This window comes from Ursus maritimus, unplaced genomic scaffold, assembly GCF_017311325.1.
Source record: "Ursus maritimus isolate PB19 unplaced genomic scaffold, ASM1731132v1 scaffold_28, whole genome shotgun sequence".
Classification (NCBI taxonomy): Eukaryota; Metazoa; Chordata; class Mammalia; order Carnivora; family Ursidae; genus Ursus; species Ursus maritimus.
In genome coordinates this window covers 20811721-20833659 of record NW_024425341.1, presented here as the reverse complement: position 1 = coordinate 20833659, position 21939 = coordinate 20811721, and the positions used below count along the sequence as shown (strand labels likewise).

General features: G+C 40.3%; 1 protein-coding gene across 1 annotated transcript in view; it reads left to right on the top strand.

Annotated features, from left to right (window-relative positions):
- MCPH1 (microcephalin 1) overlaps positions 1–21939 on the top strand; it is a 243062-nt gene that overhangs the window by 87244 nt on the left and 133879 nt on the right. The window contains exon 11 of the mRNA XM_008706148.2: positions 1794–1956. Within this exon, the coding sequence (XP_008704370.1) occupies positions 1794–1956 (163 nt within the window). The remainder of the gene's footprint in view (positions 1–1793; positions 1957–21939) is intronic.

Below are 21939 nucleotides of genomic sequence, written 5' to 3'. Positions count from 1 at the left end.
TGTAAAGATTTTTCAATTCTTGTTTAAAGGGGAAAACTGGGGGGGGATGTTTTATTTTTTGTTTGTTTTGGTTTTTTTTTAGTATCAATCATACGTTGTAATGTTTTAAGGCATTCGTCAAAACGTTGGGACATTTCAGTGAAAAATAGCCTGTAAAAAAATGCATGCTTATAATACTTTCTGTTGTAGGATCCTTTTCCCACCCATGGCATGTGAAATCAAAAGGACCAATGGCTCAAACACCATACATTAGCTAGTGAAGAAGGAGCACGCTCACAATTTTTGTTGATCTCATGAAATATACTGAACATTCCAAATTGTCTAATATGGAAGTGAAATTGAGTATGGTGGGTGTGATATTTTTTAGAATCTGTATTTTTGCCCCCAGTATAAAACACATTAGTAAATAGTTATTTTCTCCATCAAAGTTTTGAAAATCAAACTTCCATTTAGGCCATATTCTCTTTTTATTTTTCTTCCCCCCACACATACTTCTTGTCTGAAGTTAAGAACAAGACTTAGACGTCCCGATGCCGCGTTGATCGGCCGCGTCTCGCAGACACACTTGTTCTTGATTAACACATCCAACAAAGAGCAGGCAGCTGCCAGACCTGGAGTAAGGAAAATCGTCGACATGTGGAAATGCAGGGTTCTGGGGAGCATATGGTTTAGAGCTTTTCACTTATGCTTTTGTTTTCTTTACATTTCTCCCCAATTTAATATTTTCCATCACCCCAATAAGCACAGATTCTCTAGTTGAAGTGGTGATAGGCCCCAGATCTTGACCCGTTAGTCTTTTTTTGCCTTAGGGATCTCTAAGAATTTAAAGTGTGAAACAGTACCGCCCTTTCATTTCTCATGTAAAGAAACAGGTCTTGAGATTGACACGCCCAAGACGGTAGTGACAAAACTAGGAAGGACGGGGCACTGTTAGAGACACTCGACGCAGGGGCAAGAGCAGCCTCTTTGTCTTCATAATAGTTTTTGGAGAGGAGAGAAATTTATCTCTTAACTCACTGTGTACGTCATAGTGTGTCTTAGAAAGCCCTTCATGTCCTCTGTATTTCATTGGGGGATTTCCAAAACTTGCTGGGAGGGAGAGGGAAATGCAATGTGTCAGAACCAAGGGCTTTATTTAGTAAGGTGATCGTAAAGGGAAGAGAGGAAAAATGATGAGTAATTTGGTGAGGAAGTTAGATGGGAAGAATATATATTTCTTAAAAGGTACTTAAGGTACCAATGGAATGACAGACCAGAAGACAAATAATGATGGGCTTTGCAAAAATAAGGAGGCTCTGCCACATTGGCCATAAGGTTTGATCTGATAATGTAACGAAAAGGACCCTTTTCCCCCTCTTACTAGAAAAAACTGTATGTGTGAATTCTAATAAATGTTATATTTCAAATAAAATAAGCAAGTGATAAGCTTGGTCCTGACCATGCAGAGGTTGGTTCAGATCTGTCTGAGAAGTAATAGTGGTGGGAAGAGCCGGGGCCCTTCTGATGCTGGCTGTGTTCCTGCCCATGGACATGCGGCAAAGACACTTATAGCCTGGGGCAGCTTCATCAGCCATTAAAATAGACAGTTGGAGCTGAAAACTGAAGTTTTTTTATTTCCCAGATTTTAAGTCATTGATTGTAAAGAAATTAAAATGTGAGCTCCGTAGCTGAGATCATCATAGAATTTTAGCTTTCTAGTTTTTTTTTTTTAATTATTATTCAATGTAATCACCTCGATGTTCCTATGTAGGTAACATAGTCATTTTGTTGATTTGTTTCCTCCTATTTAACAGAAAGCAGAACCTCGTCATCCAGGTTGTGAATAAATTGAAGGGCTTTTCATTTGCCCGGGAAGTGTGTGACACTACGACTCACGTGCTCACTGGGAAGCCCCTGCGAACGCTGAATGTGCTGCTGGGAATCGCGCGTGGCTGCTGGATTCTCTCTTATGAATGGGTAAGCCACTATGTAAGCAGATGTTGGAAGTACATATGTGAAAACAGAAGGTGTTGTCATAGATGTGGTCATCCCGAGTTGGTGACACTGGATCACTAGATTCGCATTCATGTGAATTTGTACACTTTCCTATGAGCCGTGAATCCCATTCCTGTTCTCTCCCTGATCTCTTCTCCCTTTGGCCCCAAACCTCCAGCCACTGCTGATCCCTGGGGAACAGGAGTGTGGTGAGGACCGAAAGCAGAAGAGTGGCCTTCTGGATACAGACCTCAGCCACTGGCAGAAATAAGATTAGAACAGGCTTGGAATGAAAACACAAAATGCGTGTTCTCACAGTCAAATGAACTTTCTTCTGTGTTTGACCAAGAAATAATGTGACCTATGTTAGTGATGGTTTAAAAAGCCAAAAGAATTCAGTGATTGTTTTTACAGATGGATTTACTTAGGATGAAACATGTTCATTTAATCCCATTTGGATATGTTTTATCTTGCGCATATCTATCTGTAACATTACTTGCCCTTATTTCTGTGCATTAAAGGTAGCTTTTTTTTTTAAATCATTGTTTTCATTATTCATAGAAATTGAGATTGTTACTCTTTCTATTTTTACTTTGATCCTCAACCTATGGTCTCTCCAAAGCATTGCTCTCTGATGAGAGTACTGTCATTTCTTACTTGTGTTACTATATTGAATATGCTACATATCCAACCTCCTTCCTCCTCCCCCAAGACTGTATTATATTAATCCTATGTTAATTTAAACCAGTAGAATTATAATATGCAAACAAACTGCAGATGTATTTTTAAGAATGGCTATGGTCTTTTTTCTGTGTCATGACTTAACCCCGCAGCTCTCTGGTATAAGATGTTTGTGACATTAGTGCTTAAAGTCATGAAGTGAAAAGGTTTGAAATTCCCCCCAAAAAGTACTGTTTGCACTGGTGGCAATTGGGGACTACCTTACCTAATTATATATATGTACTGATCCCCATTTATTTGTAAGAAATATCATTTATAACTCTAGCTTCCATGGATGAATACCCTGTCTTCCTTCTCTCCAATTCACAGTGTTTCTGTGTCTTTATCAGTTGGCTCTTCCTTCCCTCCTGTGTCAGAGGAAAAAATGTGCTTTATCATTTATGAGGATATACATCTGTGCTTGATTCTGTACCCAATCTATTCTTCTGGGACTTTGAGCAGAGAGGTCAGACATGAGAATCAGTATTTACTGTTGCCATGTGTAAAGACGAACTCTCTTGATGCCTCCGTGTTTCTGCTCGGGGTACTGCCAATATTCTCCCACTAATCACACATAGAAACAGAGCCAGATGCAAATTTAGCATATGGTAACTTTATGTGGGATTAACCACTATACATGGGAAAGGCAGGAAGTGGAAAATGCTATTTGGTGAACTTCCAGGGCTCAGGTAGAACCTGGGCCACTTGGTCACATGAGTGAATGAATGAAGTACAACTGCAATAAAGTAAGAAAATGAAGTAAAAGACATTTAGGTGAGAGAGGAAGAAATGGTACTATGTCTATTCATAGACACCATGATTGTCCATGTAGACAATTGCAAGAAATCTACAAAAAAGCTCTTAGAACAAATTGCCAAGATATAAGGATGTAATAATACAGGGGTGACCTTGAAATACTCAATGACATAAAAATATGTGCAGAATCTGTATGCTGAAAACTATAAAATACTGGTTAAAAAAATTAAAGAACTGATAAATGGAGAGACATACTATGTTCATGGATTGGAAGACTCAGTATAGTTAAAATGTCACTCCTCCCTAAAACAGTCTAGAGATTCAATACATTCCCAATTAAAACCTCAGGACAATTCTTCGAAGATATAGATAAACTGATTCTAAACTATATACATATACATGTATATATGTACATATGTATATACATGTATATATACATGTATGACTATATGTGTATTCTAAACGATACACATATACATGTATACATACATATATATATATAGAGAGAGAGAAGAACTAGCATAGTTAAAACAATTTAGAAAGAGAAGAACAAAGTTGGAGGACTAACATGGTCTGATTTTTAAGGCATCCTTTAAAGCCTCTGTAATCAAGGCAATTCAGTGTCTGGGAAGACAGATAATGAAACAATGGAGAGTCCAGAAATAGACCCACAAATATGGCCCACTGGTTTTTGACCAAGAACCAAAGGCAATTCAGTGGAGAAAGGTAAGACTTTTCAGTAAAAGGTGCTGGACATCTACAGACCAAAACTGGACCTGTGTCTCACACCATATACAAGGATTACCTCAGAATGGATCAGACTAAAATGTAGAATGATAAAATTCTTAAAAGTACATAGGGTATGACCCAGGTTTAGATGGAGAGTTTTTTTTTTTTAATTTTATTTATTTATTTGAGAGAGAGAGAGAAAGAGAACATGATTGGGGGAGGGGCAGTAGGAGAGGGGGAAGCAGACTCCCTGCTGAGCACAGAGCCCGATGCGGGGGCTGGATCCCAGGATCCGGGGATCATGACCTGAGCCAAAGTCAGATGCTTAACCAACTGAGCCACCCAGGTGTCCCTAAAGTTCTTAGATACGATGTGTAACACATGATGTATAAAAGGAAAAGTGATAAATGATACTTCATCAAGTGTAAAAACTACACTCCATGAAGAACATTCTAAGGAAGCCAGGAGAAAACATTTGCACATCTCATCTGACAAAAGACTTAAATCCAAAATATATAAAGAACTCTCAAAACTCAAAAATAAGAAACAACCCAAACAAAAAATAGCCAAAAGCATTTTTTTGAACACACTCTACCAAATATATGCAGATGAAAATGTGTCAACGTCATTAGAGAAACACGATTTACAGCCACAAGGAGATACCACCACATATTTACCAGAACAGCTAAATTATAAAGTGCGTTGACAGTCCTGTAGCAGAGACGCAGAGCACCATACACTGCTGGTGAGGTTGGGAGGTGGCACAGCCATTCCGAAAAATAGCTGGGAAAGTTCTTGTGATGTTAGATGTATACTCACCATGTCATTCAGCAACCCTGCTCCTAGGTGTTTGCCAGAGAGAAATGAAAGTTCACACTCACACAAAAGCCTGTACACGAATATCATGAATATCTGTAGCAGCTTTGCTTATAATTACCAAAACCTGACAACAACACATATGTCCCTTGGTGGGTAAAGGGATAAATAAACTTCCGTACTGTGGAATACTGCTCAGTAATAAAAGACAACTGTGATGGGGCACGTGGGTGGCTCAGTCGGTTTAGTGTCTGACTCTTGGTTCCCGCTCAGGTCATGATCTTGGTTTTAAAATCAAGCCCCACGTCAGGCTCTGCACTCAGTGAGGAGCTTGCTTGGGATTCTTTCCCTCTTTCTCTTCCTCCCCATCTGCCCCTCGCCCCGCTTTCACTCTCTCCCTCTTTCTGTCAAATAAATAAATAAAGATAACCGTGATTCTTGCCACAACTTGGATGACTCTCTTGCATCGTGGACTCCCTGCTGGTGAACCACCTGACCTCAGGATAGGATAGTCCTCTTCTCCCTTTGCAGGGCTGCCCAGGCTCCACTCCCGCCAGCTGTAACCCCTCCTCCCACAGAACCCCCGGCCCTCCAGGTGTTGGGCTGCTGGAGTTCCTAGACAGCTCCTATAAAGTCAGCACTCCAGGTCCAGTCTTCAAGGCACTGACTGCTACAGTGAGGGTGGGATCCTGAAGGCAGGATCAGTACGTTTGAGGAATAATAAGAAGGCTTGGTTGGGGCTTACCAAGAGAAAAAGTAGAAGATGAGACAAGAGAGCCAGTGGGTGAAGGGAAGCTTGGCCGTGGTAGTGTTTGGTTAATATTCCTGTGTCATCATGAGCTATCAGAAAGTTTCTGTCCAGGGAGTGAGATGCTCCAAGCTGTGTTTTTCAGAGGATGGTGGCTGCTACATGCAGAGCTCACTGTGGGGAAGAAGGAGTAGCATCAGGGAGCCTGCTGGCAAACTGTTTCCTTAGTTTTCCAGTGAGAGAAAAACCACAGCTTGGACTGGGTGGCGAGACATGCTCTGATTTGGACAGTACCGTGAGGCGGAGTTCAGTGGCTTTCCCGTGGATAGGCTGCAGGGTGTGAGGGGAAGGGGTTAGTGGATAGTGCCGGTGCTGTTGACTTGAGCAGCCATAAAAAAGTTGTTACAAAGATGGTTTAACAAAGATTCTTTATGATTAAAGAGGAATACATTAGTACGGGCTGCCTGTTCATCCTGTGCACCAAGGCTGACGTCATGTACCTGTAAGAGAAACCAGGGCCAAGACAAGATGTGGCCAAGACGGCACATCCCATCCCAGCACCAGGAGTATCTGAACCATGAATCCGGCATAAGGGACCCTGCCAGTTTAATGCAGTGACCTCTGCTCCCTCTGGCTCCGACTAGCAGGGTACCAAGTGTTTGTAGCACCCGGAGCCCACATGTCACGCGTGGATCCTTGCCAAGATGCTCAGCCAACTCAGCTGGAAGCAGTTCTCTTAGATAAGCACAAGGTGGCGCCACCTTGAATAATCTCTTCTGAGGAGTCCATGGTACTCTTTTCCCTTCCTATGACTGCTGTAACAGATTGCCACAAATTTATTGGCTTAAACGGAGCACAAATTTATTCTCTTATGGTTTTTGGAGGTCAAGAGTCCAAAATAGGTTTCACTGGGCTCAAGCCCAGGTGTTGTCAGGGCCCTATTCCTTCCAGAACCTCTAGGGGAGAGTCTGTTTCCTGCCTTTTCCAGCTTTAAAGGCCACCTGCATTCCTTGGCTTGTGGCCCCTGGCAGCAATTACATCCTTGTGACTTCTGCTTCTCTTGTCACACCTCCTCTGATTTCTTGCCTCTGTCTTTCACTTATAAGGACCTTTGTGTTTTCATGGGGCCAACCTGGATAATCCAGGATAGCTCCCCATCTCAAGGTCCCTAACTTCATTGCATTGGCAATGTTCCTTTCACCATAGAAGGTAACATAGTCACAGAGTCTGGGGCTCAGCTGTGGACAGCTTCTAGGGGGTTCATCATTCTGCAATCCCATAAGTACAAATGTATTAATTCCATAAGCACCATATTATCTACTTCACTGTACCCCAGGATGATGACTCTTTTTTTTTAAGATTTTATTTATTTATTTGACAGAGAGCCAGCCAGCGAGAGAGGGAACACAAGCAGGGGGGAGGTGCAGAGGGAGAGGAAGAAGCAGGCTCCTAGTGGAGCCGGATGTGGGGCTCGATCCCAGGACTCTGGGATCACGCCCTGAGCCGAAGGCAGCCGCTTAACAACTGAGCCACCCAGGCGCTCCCAGGTTGATCACTTTTAATAGGTATGAATTCTCTCAGGATAAGCTTCAAGAAAGCTTAGAAGGACGCAGAAGGTAGTTGGCCACGTGAAGAGGCAGAGCTTGAAGTGAGGTATCTACAAGCCAAGGAACGCCAAGGACTTCCAGCAGCCAAGGGAATCTTGGACCAGATTCTCCCTTAGAGTGTCCGGAAGGAACCAGCTCTGCCAATACATTTATTTAGGACTTCTTGTCTTCAGAACTGACTTTGTTGATTATAAACAAGAAGAAAGACAGTTGAGAAATAGAGAACATTAAGGAAAAAGGTGAAGAAATGCCTACAAAAAGTATAAAATAGATTGCCTTGGGTCTCTAACTATTTTGAAGCTGTTCCTGTTCCTTCATGCTTACTGGGTGATGCTGGTGGGCATCTGAGCTAGCCTGGAGAGGGAGGACCAGCTGTGTGGACTCTAAGACAAGAGCAAAGACTGGACTGAGACAGCTGTAAGAATGCTGAACCCTGAGAGCCTTCTTCAAGGTTTTTACACTAGCAAGATGGTGCGTGAAAGCAATCAGTTAATATTTTTAAATAACACATTGAATATACCAGTATAGTGATTTTAAATAGTGGTAAAGCCGCTGCTTGAAAATTTAATATTATTTTTCCCATACTAAACCCCTGATTAAGGCGATCTCTTCTATAAAAAAGACTTCTGACAGGTTCATATATTTTATATTGGCTCCTACTGGGAAGACCCAAATCAACAAATAGTTATTCAGAGAGAATAGGAACGAGAAGGATATTAGCATTTAAATAACTACCCTGAAAAGACACATCCATAAATACATATGTATATGCTCTGTCTGGAGGTCCCCGTGTATTTCTGTCATAGTATCGTCACCATTTACAAAGTCCAGATTGGTGCTACATTTACATGAAGGGTATTTTGAAATAGAACCACAAAAGTATAACACAAGATCTAGGCTTCTGACGTTTTAACAGTAGGATGATAACATGAAACAACAGGAAAAATAATTGAGTACAGAAGAGTCCAATGCCAAGTTCCATGGCTGGTCCCAGATCCCGAGATTTCACAGGCTGAACATTAACCTCCATCCCCACATAAAATGGGTATAGACTTCGTTCAGCTGCCTGGGTCTGAGAATGGTATGCCTCCTCACTGAGCTGTGGTTCCCTGTTTGTGACACGGAGCCGAGGACCGTGCGTCCTTCGCAGGATTGTGTGAAAGCTAAGTGTTAAACATGCACAGTGCTCACATCAGTGATTGGCAGGAAGTAAGAACTTAATAAATGTTAGCTTTACAACAGAAATGACAATGCATCATCTTCCCCAAGGAGCTATGAGAATCACACACTGTCTACTGTCACCAGTTTTGTCCACAGAATGCATTAACCCTACAATTTAAATAAGATACTTTTTCTCCGGACGAGTGAGAACTTTGCGGTGGGCTGTCCGTTCTGTCCTTGCTAGTCTGAGGAATGACCAGGAGGGCTCGTGAGTGGGGCAGGCGCGTGGGAGAAGAGAGTCAGTGGGGTCTGACTGGGGGACCCCCGGCGAGCATGAGAGGGAGACATGGTGGGGTCTGGGTGGGCAACAGGAAGTATGCGGCATTCATTCTTTGAGGGACGTAAGGAGAGTACCCCTTGGGTATCTGGAGGTAATTCTGTATATTGGAAACCCCACTTCTGTAAAAGCCACCATAGTACCGATTTTCATATATTTTAACCTTCTCCAAAACCATCAGAGTTCTGTTGCTTCACTCTCAGATTTTAAGAGTGATAGTTTTGGCATTAGTATCTTTCTATGAAAGCCACTACAGGCAGTGCTTTGCCAGTGATGCCTAAACATTTTTTCATTACTTGTGAGAAGTACCAATTCCTGGGAAATTGAAAAGGACCAGATCTACTGTGGCGTAAAGGACCTGTTTGTGTATTCGTGATATACTTGTGATGTCTGCCAAATGTTTCCTCTCACTGGTGTTGCGTGTTTATTGATTTTAATAGATTATTGCTGACTTGCACTCTTAAGAAAAAAAAAAGTTTAGAAATGAACTGAATCTCTTTCAAAGATAATTGCTTCTTGCCTGGCCTCCTTCCTTTAATTTTCTAAAAAATGCAATTGCACAAACATGATGAACTTTTTTTTCTTTAATCTCTACGTCTAACGTGGGGCTCGAACTCATGCATAATAAACCCTTTTGAGAGAGAATAGTTGCCCTTGTCACTTATAGAGCCAAGCGAGATAATGTCTAAAGCTCAGTACACAATTTAATGTTCATCTGCAGCTTGTGTATGCTTTTAGATATGAATTCCATATTTTAGGGCCAAGATTTGAAGTGTCCATATGATACACTTCAAGGACCACATTGTCTTTGTGTAAAGGAACGACTGTCTCTCTCTCTCTCTCTCTGTGGTCCCCCTCCTTTTTCCTTGTCCCCAATGCAATTTGGGGGATTCTTAAAATATTCCTTTTGGCTAGCTATATAAGGTTGCCTCCAAGAAAAACATTACTGAGAATGTTTTTATTTCAGGGTTTGTGTGGTATTCTTTGGAAATTGCTTGTAAAGGAGGCTTCTAGCAGTTCTTCAAAATTAGATGGTTGTATGTGGCCCAGTTAGTCATATCAAAAAAATTATGGTGATTTTATAACAAAATTCAGTTTGAATTTTTATTAAAAAAAATTTTTTTTTTCTGAAAACCGTGTTGGCAATTTGTACGTGTTTACAGCAGTTCCTACTTTCATTGTTAACGCTGCTGTTTTCAGCAGAGAGAATGACTTGTGTTTTTCCTGCTTCATGACTAAATTGTCTGGCAGATACAGAGAAATAGAAAACCGTGTCGGGAGTTGCTCTGTTTCCTATTCGTGGGAGACAGGAAGTAACACAACAGAAAAATAAAGAAATTGATTTGACCAAAGGATCCCTGTAGACCAAAGCTTTTTTGTTATATTGTGTTTAAGTATAGTGCTAGTTGAAATCTTTAGAGACCCTGTCTTCTAACTTTCACCTATTTGGTGTTTCCTCCATTCTCTCCTGACTTATCTACGATTCTGCTTTACCTTTACACTGCTTTGTGTTCACTGAAAGCTAGCAGAATGCCCTGTGACCGAGACTTCTTCCTTCTGGCTCCTGTTACATAAAGCTCCTTCTCTGCTTCAAAGACACCGCCTAGCAGCGAGGAGTGATTCAGCCTATATTCAGGTCAAAGCATGTTAATTCTGAATAGTTTAGGAATAAGGCTTGATATAGAGTCTGAAAGTTAAATCAGTTGTAAATGCAAGTATGGAGTTTGGTCAGTTCTATAGACAAATTTCAAGACACTTTAACTGTTAACAAAAGAATAAAAAACACTTCATAATCAAGTGCTTCATAAATCAAAGAATGATGTCATAATGAGTTAATTTTCTTGAAATGATGTGATGCAGTTTTGGCTTTCTCACACTGTATTCAGTAAGTGGTGAGTCTGATTTAATCGGTGTGAACATAGAATCAAATGTCAGAGTTAGAATGAAGCCTGTAGTGCGTGCAGCCTGTACCTCTCGTTGGCGAGTGAAGAGGGCTAAGTCGCTGTCCTAGAATTATAACCAGTGGCAGAACCAGGCCTGGAAGCTAGGATTGTCACTGGTGTTCTAGTCCATCACGCTGTCTTCCCAGGACTAAAGAGTATCATCTTGAACACCATTCTTTTTCTCTTTTTAACCTTAACTTCTTTTTTGTTTTTAAGATTTTTTTTTTTTTAATTTCACAGAGAGAGACAGCCAGAGAGAGAGGGAACACACCAGGGGAGTGGGAGAGGAAGAAGCAGGCTCTCAGAGGAGGAGACTGATGTGGGGCTCGATCCCAGGATTCTGAGATCACACCCTGAACCAAAGGCAGACACTTAATGACTGAGCCACCCAGGCGCCCCAACCTTAACTTCTGAACACATTCTAAGAATAATGTTTAAGCAAAATATGCTTGGTGTACCACATTTATCACTAGGTTTTTGAGCTGTTGGCTTAAGTTCTCTCTAGCAAACATTTGTCTGCTGCAGCCACGTGCTAGGCACTTAGAATACCAAGCTGACTGAGGTCTTCTGTTTGTTTCTTTGAATCCACATTGGCTTGATTCCAGAGTCCTTCTTACTGTGCCACAGATAATTATACCTTGACAAAGTACTTCCACTTTAAAAAATGTTTTCATACCCACTGTCTCATTGAGTCCTTACAGAACATTTTTACAATAGAGAAGGACCCTGTTTGTTTTGTAATAGTGTTTAGTGCACAAATTTTGCATTTGTGTTTAGTGATGGAGATACTAGAAAAAATAGCCTGTCTGACTTGAATGCAGATCTTTGAAACAGTCTTGATGAAGGCATTGTCCTAAGGCAGTGACTGTAAATGGTCATCTCAAAGTACACCTAATTTATAAACTTTCATTATTAAAATAATGGATTCCATTTGTGGAGAAACATATGGCTTATAGCATGTTGCTCCTTTCACTGAGATAGTTCCTAAAAAATGCCCACTCTCTTCCTCCGCAGAGCCTCAGGCAAGTTGCAGTAGAAACTCCTTGGCACTCAGGCCATAGGTGGTCGCACTCGGATCCTCCGTCCTCCCTGCCATCCCTTTGGTTCATCCTGGCAATTCCTCGGGTGTGGTTTTTCCACCCTGGAGGCACTGTGCTTTCCTAGTTCCATGGGGACTCATGGTTGAGGACAGATAGGAGAAAGTGATTGCCCTGGAAAATGGAGGGCTTTGGTGTTGCCCTTCATGAGACCATTTGAGAAGACTTGTGAACAGGACTGTGATCGTTATCTAGGATGACTTGTAGTGGAGTTTAAAGGAGAGCTGTTTTTGAGTGTGAGAAGTCTGTGAGGTCACTCTGGACACAACCGTTGACTGTAATATGAATGAGATTCCATCATCATTTTGGGAATTCATGTCTATACACCAATAATTTGTTCTTTAATTTTGTAAAGGGGCTAGACAGAATCTAATTAATACGCCTGACCCAAAAAAGTAAGTGCGTGGGTCTTGAAACTGAGACTTTGTATGGGAAAGAAAGCCCTGAGGCACTTTGAGTGAGGAGAAGGAGGATAGGTATTTGGAGAGGCTATTAGCAACCAGGGAGCATGGAGGTCACGATCAGTAGTTCGGGGAACCACTGGAGTATTTGAGCTAGAGAGTGACAGGCTTTGATCTCTCTGGCTTCTGTGTAGAGAATGGATGGCAGGAAGGTAAGAGTAAGCAGAGTGACCAGAAGAAGGCAGTTATGATCACCGAGGTCAGAAATTAGAATGGCCATGACTAGCATAGTGGCAGATAGGTGGAGAGAAGAGATCGGACTGGTGTGTTTTTTAGGAGATCTAACAGGATTTCGTAACACGTGACATGTATCAGTAGAGAAGTCAAGACGGCCCCTCCCTAAATTTTTTACATCCGCCTGAGGGTAGATGGTGGTGGCATTTACTGAGGCAGGAGGTCCTGGGGGAGAAAAATGTTTGCAGGTGTGGGGTACAATAAAAAATTCTGATCTACACATATTGGGTGTGAGATCCCTATTAGATGTTCAAGTAAAGCTATCACATTAAGTGTGTGCGTGTGTGTGTACGTGTGTGTGTGTGTATGTGTGTGCATGCACATGTGTTCAGAGCAAAGGTTAGGACTGTAAATATTCCTTTGGGAACCATTTGTGCATAGATGGAACTTCAAGCCATGGTATCTAGGAGATGAGTATACAAGGAGGAGAGAAGCAAAGTTTAGCACAGAGCCCTGGGCTGTGCCAACATTTTAAAGTCCAGAAGGAGGAGGAGGATCAAGCAAGGGAGACCAAGAAAGATCAGGCGGTGAGGAGGTGGAGCAAAAGGTGCCGTATTTGGCAAACAATTTAAATGCACGAGGCTGCAAATGATCAAATCAAGAGATTCGGCTTTGGTACTTGTTGCTGCCCGTCCCTTTCAAAATTCTGGCCTCCGGGGACCACACTGGTTTTATTTTGTTTAACTTGGTGCATCTGAGGCTAGTTCTTAATTTTTTTTAAACCTCGAATGATCTCCTTCTCGCCTTGTGACTGAGGACTGTAGGACCTCCCCTAAGTTCATGTGGAGTTGTGTCACAAATTCAGAGCTCATTTTTAGAAAAAATTCCAGCTGTACCTACAGGTGCATCTTTGACACGTCCCTTCTGCAGCTTTCCGTTGAGCTCCTCAGTTGTCACTTGTGCTCAATCTGACACTCAATGAAACCATTTTTATTTGCAGTAACAACACAGAATATCTTAACTTCAGGTCTCATCAGAAAAATGCAACCATGATTTGATTTTCTGGGACTTTTTTTTTTCTCTCATCATAGTAAGTGTAGTCTTTTTTTTTTTTTAATGTTCGATTAGCCAACATATAGTAGTACATCATTACTTTTTGATGTACTTTTTTCAACGATTCATTAGTTGCGTATGACACCCAGTGCTCATCACAACACGTGCCCTCCTTAATACCCATCATCCTGTTACCCCATCCTCCCACTCCCCTCCCCTCTGAAACCCTCAGTTTGTTTCCTAGAGTCCAGAGTCTCTCATGGTTCGTCCCCCTGTCTGATTTCTTCCCCTTCAGTTTTCCCTCCCTTGCCTGTGGTCCTTCGTGCTATTCCTTATGTTCTACATATAAGTGAAACCATATGATAATTGTCTTTCTCTGCTTGACTTATTTCACTTAGCATAATACCCTCTAGTTCCATCCGTGTCGATGTAAATGTAGTCGATGTAGGTATTCATCCTTTCTGATGGCTGAGTAATATTCCATTGTATATGTGGACCACATCTTCTTTTTTTTTTTTTTTTTAAAGATTTTATTTATTTATTTGACAGAGATAGAGACAGCCAGCGAGAGAGGGAGCACAAGCAGGGGGAGTGGGAGAGGAAGAAGCAGGCTCATAGCGGAGGAGCCTGACGTGGGGCTCGATCCCATAACGCTGGGATCACGCCCTGAGCCGAAGGCAGACGCTTAACCGCTGTGCCACCCAGGCGCCCCATGGACCACATCTTCTTTATCCATTCGTCTGTTGAAGGGCATCTCGGCACCTTCCACAGTTTGGCTATTGTGGACATTGCTGTGAACATTGGGGTGCATGTGCCCCTTCTTTTCACTACGTCTGTATCTTTGGGGTAAATACCCCGTAGTGCAATTGCTGGGTGGTAGGGTGGCTCTATTTTTAACATCTTGAGGACGCTCCATACTGTTTTCCAGAGGGGCTGCACTAACTTGCATTCCCACCAAGAGTGTAAGAGGGTTCCCCTTACTCTACATCCTCTCCAACATCTGTCGTTTCCTGACTTGCTAATTTTAGCCATTCTGATTGGTGTGAGGTGGTATCTCAATGTGGTTTTGATTTCTGTTTCCCTGATAGCTAATGATGTTGAGCATTTTTTCATGTGCCTGTTAGCCATTTGTATGTCTTCTTTGGAGAAGTGTCTGTTCATGTCTTCTGCCCATTTCTTGACTGGATTATTTGTTTTTTGGGCGTTGAGTTTGATCAAAGGAAACAGTCAACAAAAGTAAGAGGCAATCCACGGAATGGGAGAAGATATTTACAAATGACATTTCAGACAAAGGGCTGGTATCCAAAACCTCTGGGACTTTTTGAACATAGTTTTCAGCTGTCATTTACATATCATTTTAGGTATCTATCAGTAATTTTGGGGACATTGTTAGCTGTCCATTCTTTCAGGTTTCTAAGCTCTATACCCAAGTTAAAATAGGTTGCCAAAGAACAGCACACTTGAACTCTGTGTCTGCCTAAGTACCTCTGTGAATTAGGCTTTAGTGATAATACTAGGTTTTGAGGAGAGCTGATGTAAGGAATAACAGGATTTTAGACAACTGTCATACATTCTTCAAAACTATAGTTGACAACGTTGTACATTTTGCTACCTGATACTTTTTATGTATGATCCCCACAATACATTTCTCCTAAAATTCATTGCCCTGGAATGTTCTCTACAGGAAACCTTTTAGGCTTTTCTTTACAAGAGAATGATAAATATGTAACTAAAAGTGGTTTTGTCAACTGAAATAACAGCTTGCTTGAGGTGCATGATGGATCTATTTCTTAGTTCTTTCAAGCTGGTTTTTCTTCTCACCACTGGAGAGTGTCCTTCAGTGCATAGAGAAACACCTCTCCACCGCGTTGTGTTTTGCATAATTCTTTTTTTTTTTTTTACGATTTTATTTTTAAGTAATCTCTACACCCATCATGGGGCTCAAGCTTACACCCTTGGGATCAAGAGTCACATGTTCTACTGACTGAGCCAGCCAAGCACCCTCCTTATATAATTCTTTTTGATTTTGGCTTTGTTAGATAATAATAAAACAAGGAAGAATAGTATACACATACTTAATGTTATTCACAATTTTTTAATTGAGGTGTAATTGACATAACATTGTATTAGTTTCAGGCATACAACATAACGACTCGATATTTGTATGTTATGAAACGATTACCATCTACCTAACGTCCGTCACCATACACAGTCATAAAAATTTTTTTTCTTGTGATGAGAACTTTTAAGATCTGTTCTTTTAGCGATTTTCAAATAGTCGCCATGCTGTACATTATATCTCCATTAATTATTTATTTTGTAATTGGAAGTTTGTATTGTTTGACCTTCAAGTATTTCTGACCTGTCATGTACACTTTATTGTAGTGGAGCATTTGTTTCAATTGTTAAATTGTAAACAGAATCTTTTGGTGGTAAAGCTTACTTAGACATAGCCATACCCTCCTTGGCACGAAAGACTAGGGCAAAATAAAGTTTCGAACAGAGAAGCAGAAACTCTTTAACAGACCCTGGATACTTAGCAATTACAAGCTCTTTGAGGGCAGAGACCATGCATGTCGTGTCTCACCTGGCCCAGGACCCAGGACGGAGCTGGAACACAACACTTAATTACTTGTGGAAGGAATAAGCACGTAGGTACATGACTAAACATATTTATTTCTTTAAGAAACCTCAGAATTTGTTTTTGCCTCTGATGAGCTAACAATGTCATATAAAAACATTGTGCATCATTATATATTATGAGGTATCCATGTAGTTCATGATTTTCTTGTTAAAACTCATTGAAAATAAGACGACCTGATGCTCATTTAAAAAAAAAAAAACCTTTATAACTCAAATTCACAGAAAGAATAAACAGTGATTGCTCTGAGTAGCCATAATATTTGGCTTATTGTCTATAATGGTAATAATAATTCCTACTGTGTTTTCATACAGTAAAGTGATGTTTCTGATGTTTGTTTTAGTTACATTGGAATGTGTTATATTTATTTCTTTGTTTTCCTTTTGATAAGAAAAGCACGAGCTTGTGTTATTTATAAAGATATTTGGACTTCTCATGTAAGTTTGCTGGTGAAATGCTGGGTCACCCTGTCTTTGCTTAGCAATATGTAAAAAGTAGCTAATAGTGGGCCGTTAAGCTCTAAAATCCAAGAATAATCCATTTTCATTTTTTCTGGCTGAAAAGATTAAAGTACAAGCAGCACAAATCTCACATAAATGCCCATATACTATGCAGCTAAACGTTTTAGTAAGACTATTTGAGCATATGTCAATGTACGCCACCCTTTTCCTCTTACTGTTGGTATCTAGTCTCCGTCAGTTAATATCTCTTAAAAAGGAAAAAGAGTTCTTAACTACTTATTTTTAGTACTTTATTGCTTATTTTATCTGTCTTGGTTAAATAGGTTGTATTAAGATTTTGGTTTCCTGCCACTTTTTTGAGACAGCCAGAGCAGTGCTTTTTAAACACTTAATCACGTATGAATCCCCTGGAGATCTTATTAAATGCAGATTATGTTTCAGTAGGTCTTGGTCCTAAGCTTCTTCACTGGCTCCCAGGTCCCAGGTGATGTGCAGGTTGCTGGCCCTAGGACCATGCGCTAGGTTGGAAGGTTCTAGAGACCAACTAGCCATATGTGGAGGGGGAGATGGGGCTGCTTCCAGGGGATGGTAGTCACACAGAAGATGTAAGGACAGGGGCCATCCTGGCAGGAGACTTACTTAGACTCTCAGTGTGTTAGTACAAGACTCTTTTGTGTCCTTTGTGGACACGGAGACTTCAGCAGTTTCAGTAAGTTGCTTACAGTCACAGTGCTTGAAAATGGGTGAGTTTTGAATTTGAATTCAGCCTTTCCTCAATTCATAGCCCATATTCTCTCTGGCATCTACTTCTAGAGATAGCCTGGAGAGTGTTTTTATCTTCTGCTACCTTAAAGGTGGGTATCTTTATTCTGTGGCTGCACACCACTTTACATGTTTCTGAAAGGTTAATGGATAAGACTGTGAGTTTTAATGTTAACCTTGCCACTCACTGGCCGTGTGACCAGTAAGGCAGCTATACTCCCTAAGCCTCAGTTTCCTTATCTGTGAAACGACTAAAAGGTCATCTCAATAAAGTGCTCAGTAAGCACTCCATAAGTATCAGTTACTGTTATTCAACAAGCATTTCTGACACTTATCCCTAGCCATCATTCAAATCATAACTTGGATGGACCTTGGAAACGTTATGCTAAGAGAAAGAAACCAGACACAAAAGGTCTCACATTGTCTGATTCCTCTGCTGCGGTTTCTGTGGAACAGGCAAGTCTGCAGAGACAGCCAGCTGATTAGCAGTTGTCAGGGGTGGAGTGGAGCGGAGCAGTGAGGGGAAGAGGGGTGGTTACTTGGCGGGTATGGGGTACACTCCTGGAATGATTAAGATGTTTTAAAACCAGAAAGAAGTGGCGTGGTGGCATGCATGGTGAATATACCAAATGCCACTGAACTGGACGCTTTAACATGGTTACTTGTGTATTATGAGAATTTCAACTCAATTTTTAAAAATCATCTATGGAAAATTGCCTCATTGAGAGAGGCATTACATCTACGGAATGGGTTTGTAGTTTTAAATAACTTTATGGAATCATATAAGCATTTCCTGATGTTCTGAGATGTGTTGAAAATGCAGAGGAGTGGCTTATTTTGGAACAAATATTGCCTTGAAACTCTGCCAGTCCAAGTTGGCCTTTTCGGAAAAGATAACCCCAACTTTTTAATCCTGAAGTGTAACCTAGAAATAGCTTCATTGCCACTACTATTTCTTTAGCTACATGGTCCTTTTATCATTTATAATGACGTCTGATGTTTTCATGTGACAGAAAGGTTAACTAACTTGCCTCTTGTTACACAGCCACAGAGAGATGGAGATTGGTTTAACCCAGTTGCCAGGATTCTGTGGTGTTAACCAGTATCCGATAGTATGTAGTTGTGGAAGAATCACAAACATTATTCTCCTGGTAGGAAAAGTCTAAACAATGTACATAGTAGCAAATTCTCTTAAGGTGTTGTTTGAACAAATTAATTACTCTTATAACTGAGACAAAGAATCTATAAAATCTGATAAGAAAAATATTTGTCATTTAATTTGTATTGTCTTCTTGTAAGCTTAAAATAGCAAAAAAATTAATTACTGTTTTTGTTCCTCATCTATAAGAAGAGATTTGCAAATGCTGAGTGTATGTTTTTATACCTCCATAAACTCTTACAACTAAGTTTTCTACCACAGTTGGTGGGGGCAAGAATGGGTAGGACAATCTCTTCTTGTGATTAAAGTAGAGAATGAAGTATAATTTTGAACTATTTGAAATTAACTAGATTCCCACAGGTTAAACCCGAGGCATAAGTTTCTGACCGTCAGATTTGATTTTAATCAGCAGATATGTTGAACAATCTGAAGTCTTTCATACACAAAGAATATTGTTGTTGTTTCCCACAAAGAAGGAAATGAAGGAGAATGTTAAGAGAAATTAATTTGATTGGTTCTGGTTTAGAAAGTATCATTTACTGATCTTGAGCTATAGTACTTGTGATCACTCTGAGTTTTCTAATTATTCTTTGGGGAATAAAAAGTTGAAGCAGTTAGTAAAAGCACCAGGACCACTAGCCAGGACTAGTACTAGATAGTAGTATAAACTTCTCAAATTTAAAAATAAAACAGAGAAACATTGTGCTTTCTATAGGTATATTCATTTATACCCAGAAACACTTTGGATTTATGCTATCCTGTTATGTTTCGGTTTGGTTTTGTTTGTTATAAATCAAATTAATCTGCCTCACAAAGGAGTTCAAGCAATTGCAAGCTGTTACTGTTTCTCTTCTGCGTTGTATTGGGAATCTTAGTGCAATAAGGGAACTTAAAAAAAGTATGCGCACAGATTGGGAAAGGAGTAAATAAAACTGTTTATTCACAGAAGACATGATTGTCTACACAGAAAACATCAACAAATCTACAAAAATCTCCCACAACTAGTGAGTTCAGCAAGGTTACAGGGTACGAGGTCAATATACAAAATTCAGTTGTATTTCTGTGTACTAGCAATAAACAACTGGAATTCTGATTTTCTTTAAATGCCGTTTATATTAGCACCCACAGAAATTAAAATATTTAAATCCTGACAAAATATTTACAGGATCTGCATGCTGAAAACAGCAAAACTCTATGAAAGAAATCAAAGACCTAAATAAAAAGAGAGGGATACTATGTTCATGAATTAGGAAAATGGGTACTTTTTAAGCTGTCAGCCGCTCCCCCCCAATTTTTTCTTGAAGTATAGTTGACATACAATGTTATATGAGTTTCAGGTTTACAACAATGTGATTCAACATTTATATACATTAGGAAGTGGTCACCATGGTAAGTCTAGCTACTCTCTGCCACTATACAAAGTTGTTACATATTAACTCTATTCCCTACGCTGTACATTGGATCCAGTATCTTATTTATTTTATAACTGGATATTTCTACCTTTTACTCCTCTTCTCCTATTTTGCCATCCACTTACTCTGTTCCCCTCTGGCAACCACCGGATTGCTCTCTGTATGTAGGAGTCTGTTTCTGTTTTGTTTGTTTGTTTTGTTTTTTAGATTCCACATGTAAGTGAAATCAGATGGTATTTGTCTTTCTCTTTGGTTCTCCCCATTTTGATCTATAGATTCAACTTAGTTCCAATTACAGGCTCAGCAAGATTTTCTTGTAGATATCAACAAGCTGGTTCAAGTTGCAGAGCACTTTTGAAATAGAAGAGCGAAGTTAAGTTGGATAATCACACAATAAAGAAATCTAGGTGATGGTTAAATGAGAACTCTCTCTACTATAAGTCTAAAATTATCCAAAATAAAGTGTTTTTAAAAAGCAAGTATAATTTATGAGGCTTTATAATAAAAAATGGCACCTCCTGCCCTGTTGTTTCCCAGCCTGGATATTTCGCTCCTAAGGTAGCCTTCTGATATGTTACCTGCATATTTCTAAATAAAATGGTTTTCTTGCCATTTTTTAAAAATTCACTTTGAGACATTGTAGAATTCCTTCTGTGGAAGATCAAAATATGACTGTATGGCTGCCTTTCAGTTCTATCTACTCTTCTGTTCCCCAGTCTACTCAACGTGGTCACAATTTTTGTTTAACATTTTGTATATGCATATAAACACACATTCATGTGCACACACACACACACACACACACACACGAATGAGTATGTGGATGCTATTTGAACTGAGCCATGTAATACGCTATGATTCATCTCTGGTAATTTGTGTTTGTTGGTTTTCCTGAGCTAGTCATTGACAATGATTTTGATTGCTTAGTTTTCTATGCAGCTATCACCAACTGACTGCAAAAATTTCTAAAAGCATTATAATTATTCTCTCAAATCTGTCTCCACTTCATATTATCTTCCAATCTCATTTATTTTTTCTTAGAGACACCACCCATGAGGCCATTTCTTCTCTTCCCCCTTGAGACTGGTTCTCGGTCTGCAGAACTGCTGTTAGCCAGGGACTTCCCATCGCTACAATCCCAGGAATTCCATTCTTGTTTGGTTTGGTCTATGTTTTCAAGCTAGAGGCTTTTATCAAATAGGCATAAAGTCATGTTCAATAATGAGGCTTTGAAAAGCTGACTGAAACTCTGCCTACCTGAGTGGTGTATAGATAATTTGATGTGAATGGAGGTGTTTGAGATCCAAGCTTTAGTATTTGTATGTCTTTTTTCTGCTGGGCTGATCTGTGTCCCCAGGAAAGAATGGCTGGAGTCCCAGGGGGAAAGCTGGAGAAGTTTTCCCTAGTGCTTTCCACCATTGCTCTTAGAACAGCCTATCTGACTTTCCTTTTGTCTTATTCCAGGGGAGGGTGGGTTAGGGGGTAGGAAATGTCTCCTTTTGACCCTTCTCCTATACCCCTTCTTCAGAGGTATCCAGTACCACCAAATTCTTTGCCTTTTGGCGAATCTGTGGAGGGAATTGGATGCTTCCTATGGTCCTCTTTCTCTAGACACTTAAGTTTGAACCTTCTTTGCCCTTCTAAGTCATTTACCATTTATGTATCTGCTTTGCAACTTCCAAAATATCCTGTTTTATCTGCTGTAGACTCTTCTCATTCTTTTTAATTCTATCCTTTTAGTTGAGTTTTGGGGAGAAGGTGAAAATAAAGATGTGTTCATCTTGCTATGTGTTAACCATAAGTCGGCTTCCTTGTAAATGATGCGATTACCGACTTGCTTTCAATACCAGTGCTGTCTTCTGGCTTGGGTTCACTGTAGCTTCACTGACTCACATTGTTCAAGTGAAATGATGAGATGTGTATAAAAT